At 34.2% G+C, this 13,012-nt stretch overlaps 1 protein-coding gene across 1 annotated transcript in view; it reads right to left on the minus strand.

The window, feature by feature from the left end:
* Positions 1–12,680, minus strand: part of LOC103275389 (lipase member I-like) — a 40,007-nt gene extending 27,327 nt beyond the window's left edge. The window contains exons 1-4 of the mRNA XM_021706320.1: positions 12,635–12,680; positions 11,875–11,964; positions 4,262–4,429; positions 2,385–2,489 (exon numbers count right to left, since the gene is read on the minus strand). Of these exons, the coding sequence (XP_021561995.1) occupies positions 2,385–2,489; positions 4,262–4,429; positions 11,875–11,964; positions 12,635–12,680 (409 nt within the window). The remainder of the gene's footprint in view (positions 1–2,384; positions 2,490–4,261; positions 4,430–11,874; positions 11,965–12,634) is intronic.
* Positions 12,681–13,012: the final 332 nt, after the last annotated feature.

The following is a 13,012-nucleotide window of genomic DNA, read 5'->3' on the forward strand; positions in this document are numbered from 1 at the left end:
CCTCGGCCTCCCAAAGTGCTGGGATTACAGACTGAGCCACCGAGCCTGGCCGATCTATAGGTTTAATGCAATTCCTATTTAAACTGCAGACAAGTTTTTGTAGACATAGGCAACCTTACACTAAAATTTATAGTGAAATGCCCATGCACTGGAATATCTAAAATAACCATGGCAAAGCAGAATAAAGTGGAAATAATCACTCTATTTGATATAGAGGCTTATTTTAGAACTATATTAATCAATACTATGTGATGCTGGAAAAGGGATGAGCACATAAATCATTGAAACAAAATAGAGAACAGAATACAGACCCAACAGAAATAGATCCAAACAAATATGCTAAACTGATTGCTAATTAAGATACCAAAGCACTTAATAAAGGATCACTTTTTCAACTAGTCTTGAAGCTACAAAAAAGCTAAACACAAATGAATTTCAGATGCAAATGTAACACACAAAACTATAAAACTTTTAGAAAAAAAATTAAGAGAAAATCTCCAGTACCTAGGACTCAACAAAGAGTTCTTAGACTTGACAACCTAATACATGATCTTACCTAAAATAAAAAAATGATCAATTGATCTTTATCAAATGAAACATTTCTTTTTCTCTGTAAAAGTCTTTGTGAAAAGGATGAAAAGACAAGTCACAGAGTGTGAGAAAATATTTACAGACCAAATATCTGACAAGGACTAGTTTATAAAATGTATAAAGAATTCTCAAAAGTCAGTAGCTAAAAATCCAAACAATCTAAATTTTTTTTTTAATGGCCAAAAGAAACAAATACACGTCACCAGAGAGTACATGCGGAAGAGATATTCAATATGATCAGTCATCAAGGCAATGTAAATTAAAATTACAATGAAATATTACTATATGCCTACCAAAATGCATATGATTTTTAAAAATAATGGCAGCTCCAAATGCTGGAAAGAATCAGAGAAATTGGATCACTTATATTTTGATTTGGAGACTGTAAAATGGCATAACCACTATGAAAAAAAATGTCAATTTCTTTTAAAGTTAAATGTGTAATTAGTTTATGTCCCAGCAATTGTACTTTTGGGACTCTGACGGAGAAATGGAAACATATTTATACAAAAACTTGAAGACACTATTCATTGCAGCTTTGTCACAGCTAATAACTAAAAGCCTCCTAGATGTTCTTAAATAAAAAAGAATGAATGCAACTATGTGGATTACATACCGAATGGTTCCCTTTATATAGCATTTTTAAAATGTCAACATTCAAGAAATATATTAATTGATCCCAGGGGTTAGAAACCAGCAGGTGAGGGATAATATATGTGGTTATAAAAGCACAACATAAAGAATCTTTGATTCCTGAAACTGTTCAGTTTCTCCACTCCATAGCTTTATACATGTGATTAATTTGTATGGCATTAAAAACACACACATGTACATATGCACACACACAGGTGTGTAGGGAAATATGATTAAGATGGGTAGATTGTTCCAATGTCAATATCCTGCTGGTAATAATAGTCTATATTGTTGTGAAATGTTACCATTGTGGGAAACCGGATTAAGTAGACAAGAATCTCTGTGTATTATTTCTTATATCTGCATGTAACTCTAAAACTGACTCAATAAAAATTTTAATTAGAAGAATGGACTGGCCCAATTCTGTATGATAGCACACCTCACTAAGGCTTAAAGCATAATATATTCAAAATTGATAGTGACTTTGATTGTAAAACATTAATAATAACTGACCTAAAATATTTTATAATGTGATAATATATTTTAAATATAAATTCCTCAGTAATCAAGGTCAATGACAGTAACTTGAAACTTCCTTCATAAGATCTTCACATAATAAGATTTATTTTAATTTATAAACCACTCTCAGCATTTCATTTCTAAACAGAATAATCTTGCTTTCTTTAATACTGCCTCATACATGTAATTATTTCATCTATTTCTATGAGATTCTCTCATTCTACAAGTTTTCTCCTCTTGTCTAACTCTGAATATATTGTGAGGAATATTAGTTGCTTCTACTTTCATAAATTTATATAGCTTCATTTCAGTTCCCAAAGGAGTGTTAATAATGTAGACATGTCTTGGGCTCCTTAACATATTCTATGCTGAAATCACTTTAAAGGTGAAAAGGTTAAACATACAAATTTGGGGTGGGAGAAAGTAGGCCTTGATTGTTTCTTTGGGAAAATATTACCCAAGTATCTGTTCATTTCATCTAAAAAAAATCAAGTCCTTAGCCGAATTTGTTCAACTGTCTCTAACAAATATTCCCTGAAAGTGCATGATTGAATTTGCAAGGATGCAAAGAACACTTTGGATAAAATGTAAATGAGTATAAAAAAGAATTTGTTTGTTTATTTGAAATGCTAACAACTTACTACAGAATGGATATGTTCTACCAGTATCCAAAAACACAGTGGTCCTAAGCAGTCTTCCTTTAATTCTTTCTTTTAAAGCATCTTTCAGCAGCTCAGCTTGATAACCTGAGATATGAGAAGTAGAACACTGAAAATTGAACCTCCGTCAATTAGCATACAAAAACATTTCAAATCACTAAAGTAACAAAATAATCAACGGATATAAACATGATCGTTGACTTGGGTAACTTAAAAAGCATTTTTCAAATGATGCAGCATTTTATTTAACTATAATAACAACTTTTACATTCAGAATTCACAAAACTGTTCCCTGAAAATCATGTCAGAGTTTGCCTTACTCCGCATGACTATAATCCATTTATGGCAACTTTTACTATTATATTTTAAATTCAGAATCTTACTTGTACATCTTTTTAATAAATTCAGCAGAGTAAATTGATTATATAAAACTAAACCATACAATTTTGCTCTATAATTACAGACCCTCAATTCTCCTATGCATACATACATAGCATGCATATGAATACATTATATATAATATATGTAGTATAGTGATAATACTCTATATATTGTGTATGTAATATATATTTCAGATACATATATGTACATATATGACATGCATTATATGTAACATATTTATAAAAGTTATATATGTATAACGTATGTTTATAAATGTATAATGTATTACATATTATTCATGTATTTTTCTGTTCCCAGAATGCTACCTTTGAATTTGAGATTTGAATATAGTTGAAAGATTATTGATTTGAGAATTTAGAGGTTTAATTTTACTTCTGACATTTACCCTTAAACAATTCATATATTCATTCTTGGTCACAATTTTCTCATTATGGAAGAATAGAAATAGAAAAGCAATAAACAACATGAGGTCTGAAGAAAACTAATCATATATTCATATATTCATTCTTGGTCACAATTTTCTTATTATGGAAGAAGAATAAGAACAGAAAAGCAATAAACAACATGAGGTCTGAAGAAAACTCATCTCACCTGATATAGACAGATGAGATGTATGCAAAAAATTTGACAAAGTTTGCATAATGTGTGCCCCTCACAGATTCTCCATGTGTGTTAGTTTTCTAAAGAAAATTGATTGCATATGACTTAATTCAGCCTTTATAATTGTTACCCATTTCTTGAGCCCCTTTGTCTTCAGAAACATTTCTAGAAATCCTATCATGATGCTAAGCAGATATTTACATGCTCATGGCATACTTGAGTCTGCTATTCTCTTTGAAAAACCCCAAGCAAACCGTCTTTCTGGTTCCAATATTCCTTTTTTTAAATGTGGATTCTTTATTCTCTATAATTCCATGTTGGCCTGCTTTAGTTATCAGAAGCAGCAATACTTAACTGTTCTTACAAAGCTTTATTGATTTAGAAGTTATGAGTTGTATACGATTCATGTTTACTTGCTGATAGCAAATGGACGCTGTCAGCTATGGTTCACATGTCTTCAGTTACTTGTAAGACTTCCCATTTAAAAACGAAACTACCACAGTGCTATCAAGAATGTATAAGCTTCTTTCTTTAAGTGGAAATATAGTTGAATGACAGATTAGTTGGATCCTTTTATACATCAAGAACAAATATAATCATGAAGCCACCTAATTTCCCTATTACACTGAGCATAAAAAGGCAGTTGAGCAATTTTTTCTCATTAAACATCTTCAAAATATTTAATAGGAAATAAAATATTTACCTTGGTTATACCACATCTTCACAAATAGTTCTTCCACTAATACTGACATATTAACAAGTGTATATATGGCATAGTTTAGCTTCCAGCAGAAATACTAACATAATTGTTATTCAAGTTCAAAAAGAATTATAGTAACTATAAGAATCTCTCTTACCTAGCCAAGGGCATAATTTGTTCTTAAAATTGTCACAGTCCACACATAAGCTAGTCTTGTAATCTTTGTATGAATGACAAGGAAATGAAATAAAATTGCAGTTTGTTTCCATAGATGCCATGAACAAGTGAACTGCTCTCTGGTGGTCACATTTAATAAATTCAATCCCTTAAATGTTAAAAGAAAAGAAAAAGGAAACAAACAAAAGAGATGTGGGTGTATTAAGTAAGTAAATTGGAGAAATACTAAAGATTAAATTTTACTAAATACTGTACACTTTATGAATATTAAAATGATGACTGTAATATACGGTTTTATTTTAAGTCACTAAAAATAGTGGCAATAAAATTTGAAATTGGGACAAGATGGCAACAGAACAGGTCAGAATGTGAGAGTCTCTGCAAAAGTGAGTGTCCAAAAAGACTCTGTGTGTGTGGGTGTGTACTGGTGGGTGCGTGAAAGTCTGTCTGAGGGAAGACTCAGGTTCATGCACCCAGGGCTCTCTTCCAAAGGTGACTGCATGCAACATCACCCTTAGGTTGGATCCCGTGGTGCACAGGATTGTCTGCCATTCTTGGGGCTCTCTTGGGAGGAGGCAGCAGAGAACAGCTACTCCTTATCACCTGGCATCCAGTCCATGCCATCACCTGCAGCAGCACATTAGGCATGAGCAGGAGCAACTGTGGAGAAGGCAGTCATGGAAATCCGGAAATCTGGAAAGAATCCTAAACACTAGTGATGAGACAACAACAGGCACCCTCTTCTCAGTCCTGGGACTGGGAAGAGACCTGCATTCCCCTGCTCTGCCCAGCCTCCATCTTGGTACCCAGAGGCTATCCTCTCACTAGACTCAGAGAGACAGATGCCCCTCCACCACGCTGGAATAGGCACAGACACATCAGATCTGAGTGGGAGACTTGACAGCAGCAGCAACAAGTTGGGTGAGTCCAGATCAAATACATCCTCCTCCCACAGTAGTCCATGGGGCATTTGACCTATACTGAGAGCAACTCTATCAGACTATGCTGAGAGCAGAGGGGAGGGGCTGGGGACTGGAGCCATTCTTAAGGTGGTGGCAGACAAGAAGAACCTAGAGTTTCAAAAAAGGTCACAGAGCGAGTTTTTTTTCTTGTTTGTTTTAGTTCTTTTTGTTCGCTTTCTTTCTACTTTTGTTTAGGTTTCTGTTATTTTAGTGTTTTGTTTTAGATTTTTTGTTTGTGTATGGGTATTCCTGAGGGAGAGTGCACCAACGGGGGTTTTTATTTCTTTGTTTGTATGACTGTCTGGTTTTTTTTGTTTTGTCTTGCTTTGTTTTCTGTCTTTGTGTGTTTCTCTGTTTATTCATTAGTTGAGTGCACCTATCTCTGTTTTCCTTCGTCTTCTCTCTCTCCACCGTTGTATCATCTTCCTCCTTCCTTTTTCCATTATTTTCCTTTTTCTTAACTCATTTTGCTTTAAGGGCACAAAAAGACACCCCCACTGCATGGACACATTGTAAGGTGGTAGGAAGTGGGTCTCAGGGGACCCACATACCTGTCAGCAAATAGTGGGATCTGCAGATGGTTTCTGAATTAAGATCCCTCCTTAATTAAATCTCAAAATTGCAAAAAGCACAGGCACCCAAACCCAGTTCAGTTTCAGAATCAAACAAAGTTAGAGGATCAGCATAAGAAAGAATAGGAGATTGAGCAAACAGAAATAAAAGCTATCCCTGCTATTACTGAACAATAGAATTAAAGAAGAGGTTAAAAAAAAAAAAAGGAGAGGAACCCCTACACAAATGAAGAAAAAACAAAGGAAAAATTTGAATCTCACACAGACTCCTGGGAGGTCAGCCATTGAGAACACAGACGTTGGAACTCAAACAATGAAGAACTCCCAGCATGACTGGTCTCAAACCACAAACCCAGATATCGAGATATTAATAGAGAGAATAAATATAAATGAGGAGAGACAAGAAGAAAGAATGAAGGAGTTGATAACTGATATAACAGCTATAAAGAATACAGTGAATGAAATAAATAATAAAGCTGATAAGCATGGAAAGTAGAATTAACCAAGCCAAAGAAAGAATCACAGAGTTTGAGAATCAAAATATGGAACTAACTCAAAGTGATAAAAAAAAACACACTAAAAAAGATGCTTAAAAAGACAGAACAAAACCTCCAAGAGCTGAGCGATTATTTCAAAAGGCCAAATTTAAGATTAATTGGAATTTCTGAGGCAGATAGAGAGATAGAGACCACCCTGGAACAAACATTCCATGAAATTATCCAAGAAAACTTCCCTCAACTCATCAGTGATGTGATCATTCAAATACAAGAGATTCAGAGAATCCCTGCAAGACAACAAATGAGAAGACCAACTCCTAGACACATAGTAATTCATCTACATAAAGTATTAAAGAAAAAGTTCTAGAGAGAGCAAGAGAGAAAGGTTAGACTACCTACCATGGAAGACCAATTAGAATAGCAGCAAACTTATCTACAGAAACTCTTCAGGCAAGGAAAACTTGGAACCCAATATTCAAAGTTCTCAAAGATAAACAATTTCAACCAAGAATTACCTACCCAGTCAAGAAAAGTTTCATAAGTGATGGAGAATTAAAATGTTTCTCAGACATTCAATCCCTAAGAATTTATGCTGCCTCCAGACAGCTCTACAAAATCACTTAAGAAAGTACTAAACACAGAAGAAGAAGAAGAAAAAAATGACAATGCACTTCCCAAGAATGCAGGAAATAGATTTAAAACACACATGAATCAACCCAAAAATCAAAAGAAAGAAAACAAACAAGTAAACAAACAACAGCAGCAGCAACAACAAACTCTATAAGAACCTCATGACAGAGATAAACTCTCACATCTCAATAATTAGCCTGAATGTGAATAGACTAAATGCATCACTGAAAAGACATAGAATGGAAAATTTGATAAAATATCATGATGTAACAACATATTGTCTCCAAGAGACTCATTCACTAGAAAGGACACTCACAGACTCAAAGTAAGAGGATGAAATTCAAAATTTCAGGCTAAAAGAACACAAAAGAAAGTAGGAGCTACAATATTAATATCAGGCAAAATACCCTTTAATCTATTAAAAATTTTAAAAGATACAGAAAGTTGCTACATAATGATAAAAGGTTCAATCTATCAACAAAAAATATCCATCCTAAACATATATGCACCCATCATAGGAGCACCAGCTTTCATAAAGCAGCTTCTAGTAAAATAAAAATTAAAAAAATTGACTCTAACAATATCATAGCTCGGTATTTAAACAGCCCACTAACAACCCCAGACAGATCATCAAGACAAAAAGTCAACAAGAAGATCTGGAACCTTAATGTGATGCTTGATCAAATGGACTTAACTGATACCTACAGAACACTCCACCCAACAACCATGGAATAAACATTCTACTCATCACCATAAGGACAGTACTCTAAGACTGACTACATCTTCAGTCATAAATCAAGCCTAAACACATTTTGTAAGATTAAAATTCTACCATGTACCTTCTCAGATCATAATAAAATAAAAACAAATAACACCAACAAAGTTCCCCCCAAAACCAAAAAGACATGGACATTAAACAGTATGATAAACAATTACTGGACCAACATGGAAATCAAAACAATGATTAAAGGATACCTGGAAACAAATGAAAATGAAGAAACATCTTACTAAAATTTCTGGGATGCTGTGAAATCAGTCCTTAGAATGGAATTCATATCTCTATGAACTCACAAGAAGAAAATGGAAAGATCAAAGGTAACAACCTAACAAGTCACCTAGAGAAGCTGGAAAAGTAAGACCACTAAAACCCTAACTTCAGCAGAAGAATCCAGATCACCAATATAAATGCCTAAATTCAGGACGTAGAAGACAAAAATATAATACAAAAAATCAATAAAACCAAAAGCTGGTTCTTTGAAAAGATATACAAGATTGACGGACATCTAGGTAGATTGACCAAGAAAAAGGGAGAAAAAGCCTTAATAAACACAATCAGAAATGCAAAAGTTAAAGTGACAACTGACCCTGAAGAAATAAAAAAGATTATCAGAGATTATTATGTAAACCTGTATGGAAAAAAACTTGAAGACCTAAATGAAATGAAGGACTTAAATCACACAATCTCCCCACATTGAAATAAGAAGAAATCGAGACCCTCAACAGACCAATAACAATCCAGGAAAACAAGTGTGTCATAAAAGTACCTAAAAAAAAAAAAAAGCCCTGGACCATATGGATTTACAGCAAAATTTTACAAAACATACAAGGAGAATCTGATACGAAACCTATTGAAAGTATTCCAGGGAGTCAAGAAAAATGGAATTCTACTCAAATCATTTTATGAAACTAACATTACACTGATACCCAAACAAGGTAAAGATCTAACAAAGAAAGAGAACTATGGACCAATATCCTTGATGAACACAGATGCTAAAGTTCTCAACAAGATTCTGGCAAACTGGATCCAACAACACATCTCAAAAATCATCCATGATGACCAAGTAGGCTTTATCCCCAGGATGCAGGGGTGGTTCAACATCCACAAGACCATAAACGTAATTAAATACATCAATAGATGTAAAGACAAAAATCACAAGATTATATCATAAGATACAGAAAAGGTTTTCCATAAAATCCAGCACCACTTCTTGACAAAAACCCTTGAATATCTAGACATAGATGGACTATACCTCAAAATAGTAAGAGCCATCTATAAGAAACTCACAGCCAATATACTGCTAAACAGACAGAAATTGGAACCATTTCTCCTGAAAACCAAAACAAGCCAAGGATAACCACTCTCATTCCTCCTGGTCAACATAGTGTTGGAAGTCCTAGCTACAGCAATCAGAGAAGAGAAGGAGATCAGTGGTATCCAAATAGGAAAAGAGGAAGTCAAGTTATTCCTCTTTGCAGACAACATGATTCTATATCTCGAAAACCCAAAAGAATCTGTCAAAATCCTTGCAAGGACTTTGGCAAGTCTCAGCGTATAAAATAAATGTGCAAAAGACAATTACATTCTTATATACCAATAATAAACAAATAGAAACCCAGATAAAAAGCACAATTCCATTCACAATAGCCACAAAAAAAATGAAATACCTTGGCATCTTCCTAACCAGAGAAGTCAAAGACCTTTACAATGAAAATTATAAAACATAGCTCAAAGTAATCAAAGATGACACAAACAAATGGAAAAATATCCTATGCTCCTTGATTGGAAGAGTTAACATTGTTAAGATGTCCATCCTACCCAAGGCAATCTACAGATTTAATGCAATACCCATTAAATTACCAGCAGCATTCTTCTCAGACCTGGAAAAGACAATTCTGGAATAAATATGGAAATATAATTGACCATGAATAGCCAAAACAATCCTCAGTTTAAAAAAAAAGGGGCAGGAGGTATCACACTCCCAGATATTAAGCTTTATTATAAAGCTACAATAATCAAATGAACAGGCATATAGACCAATGGAACAGGATAGAGATCCCAGAAGCAAAACCTTAATTTCTCAACCAACTCATCTTTGACAGTCTTCACCACTAACCACCGGGGAAAGGAGAACCTATTCAGTAAATTGTACTGGGAAAACTGGCTGAATATACGGAGATTAAAACAAGACCTCTACCTATCACCACACACAAAAATCAATTCTAAATGGATCAAAGACCTAAACATAATACCTCAAACTATAAAAAGCTTAGAAACCGCTGAAGACACCCTTATGGAAATTGGGACTGGCAACCAATTCCTGATCAAAACCCCAAGTGCGCATGCCCTAAGCGATAAGATAGACAAGTGGGACCTCATCAAACTGACAAGCTTCTGCAAAACCAAAGAAACCATTGAGAGAGCGAGAAGATAGCCCACAGACTGGGAAGATATTTGCCAACTGTATATCTGACAAAGTCCTAAAATCTAGGATCTACAAGGAATTCAAACTTGTCAAAAAGAAAAAAACAAACAGTCCCATTACAAAGTGGGCAAAAGATATGAATAGACATATCTCAAAAGAAGGCATTCGAGCAGCCAACAGATACATGAAAAAATGCTCAGCCTTACTAGTCATCAAAGAAATGCAATTTAAAACCACACTGAGATACCACCTAACTCCAGTTCAGGATGGCCATCATCAACAACTCAAAAAACAACAGATGCTGGAGAGGAAGTGGTGAAAAAAAGGACATTTCTACCCTGTTGGTGGGAGTGTAAACTAGTACAACCTCTGTGGAAAACAGTTTGTTGATTCCTAAAAGGTCTAAAAATTGACCTCCCATATGACCCACAATCCCTCTGCTGGGAATATACATGGAGGAACTCAAGTCACTCTATAATAAAGATACCTGCACATGCATGTTTACTGCAGCATTATTCACAAATAGCAAAAACATGGAACCAACCATGCTGCCCATTGAAAGAGGACTGGATTAAAAAAATGTGGTACATATACATGATGGAATATTACGCAGTCATAAAGAAGGGCAAAATTATTAACTTAGCAGCATCTTGGATGGAGTCCATTATACTCAATGATCTATCACAGAAACAAAAAAAAAACAAATATCACATGTTCTCACTCATAAGCAGACCTTGAACAACTGTCATAATACTATAAGAAAGGGATTGGCAGTAGTGAGAAACTACTAGGGGAGTGAGGGCACACCTCATCAATAAGGGTACCCTTACAATGAACATTTGTATACCTAATCCTGAATTGTACCCCACATAGTTAAAATTAAAAACTAAAAACTAAAAATAAAAATTGAAATTCAGCATGCCTTTTGCATAAGATTTAAAATAAATTTTAAAGTAATAACAGCAAAGATGTTATATTTCAAAATTCACAAGCTTTAAGAAAACAATGCTACTATAATTAATAACTAGTGTACACGTCTCGTTCTAATCTCTCAGTTGTAACATTTCCATCCAATGTCAGAGATGACTACAAAACCAGGTGCCATTAAAACTTTGTTACCTCCCTTTCCTTTTATAATCTGTCACATCCTCATTCCTTGGACCAAACTTCTCTTGTTTCAGTTGCCTTTGACTGAGTATTTCTTGACCAATTATTCCTGTGGACCTAAAAACATTTCTTAAATGTTTTCTTAAAAAAACATTATATTTCTTAAAAACATAGCTGTGAAATGAGACACATATTACACACCTGGAGCAATTGCTCAGCTCTCTCTATGTACAGGACAGCTAAGTGTCAAGACTTTAAAAATTTCTGTTTGTGTAGTAATATTCTCATGGTAAAGGTTAAATCCTGAGATCAAATTTGTATTATATTATACTTTAATTACTCGTGCTTCCTCAAAGACTTGTAACTTCTCCTAATGTTTAAAATAATGAATGAAAACTGTCAAAACTGTAGCATCATAGGTCTAAACTATGACAAAATGGGGTGTCTACTGGTAATCTTGATGAACTAGGCAGAATCAAATAAAACCATTTTTGATCAATAACTTTCCTAAGTCATGAGCAATAGTGATGAAGTAAAACTATTGCCCACAGAGTAGGAGAGGAAAATTATTTTCTTTCATCATTTTGAATAACATATAATTCATTAAATACTAACAATATACCTGAAAAAACTGATTTAGGACAACCAGGTTGTTTTCTTCCTCCATTTGGATAAAAATCTATATGTCCCAAAGGCTCTTTAATGCCTAAACCTGAGGGAAAAAAAATTCAAGAATCACAACATGTACATAAATAGGTCAGGAAAAAAAATTCAAGAATCACAACATGTACGTAAATAGGTCAGCAACTTGTATAAAATAAAATCATCTATAAAACTCCTTGAAAGTGACTCTAAAATTTGAATTGAAAATAAAGTAAATGCTTTTTTAAAAAAAATAGTTTTTTTTCTAGTACTAATTCTTCACGAAAACTAAATTTCATTAGTGTAACATGTTTACCATTCCCCAGTGTACCATGGGCCAAAGTTTTCTGTTACAAATGCATAAGTTAAAAAATAGAGCAAAAATCATTTTTGTAGTGGAAAATGCTTTCTAGTGAAAAGAAGACATAATGAGTAAAAATACAGTGTGCCAGATAATAATAATGCTATGAAGAAAAATCAAATAGAATAAGAAGACAGAAAGTGCCTAGAGAGGATAGTAGTTGCATTCTTAGAGTCTGGTCAAGAATTTCCCACAGAAGAGGTTAAAGTTGAGCAGTGATCAAGTGGATGACTGCATGAGCATGTTTTGGGTATTCCAAGAAGCCAGAATGGATGAATATAATAAGTAAGAGGGGGCACTGGAGGACTTGAAACCAAGTCACAAAGAACCTTTTAGATCAGTGTAATGACTTGCTCTCACTTTAGATGACAATGCTTACGACTTCCTGCTGCTAGATTCACTAACTCAGAAAATCTAAAGGACATGTTGCCTCTGCTGAAACAACTTGGGCCAGAGTGACATGAAAATACAGCTATGATTTAAGGGTTTCTGTAGACCTGTAGATCCTTGGGGCACTGACGAAGGTACAAATTAGGAGTCCATAACCAAGATGAAGGTTTATAACCCAGAGGAGTGAAAACTGGTAGCAAGCTCAGGTTACTCAGGACTGCATTTCATATAAAATCTTGCTGCCAAATAAAATTGTAATGCTATATGATGGAATATTATGCAGCCATAAAGAAGGACAAACATATGGACTTCACAGCAACTTGGCTGGATTTAAAGTCTATCATACTCAGTAATTGATCACAGAAAC

Source organism: Carlito syrichta, unplaced genomic scaffold (assembly GCF_000164805.1).
Source record: "Carlito syrichta isolate Samal-C Ts95f unplaced genomic scaffold, Tarsius_syrichta-2.0.1 Scaffold315414, whole genome shotgun sequence".
Classification (NCBI taxonomy): Eukaryota; Metazoa; Chordata; class Mammalia; order Primates; family Tarsiidae; genus Carlito; species Carlito syrichta.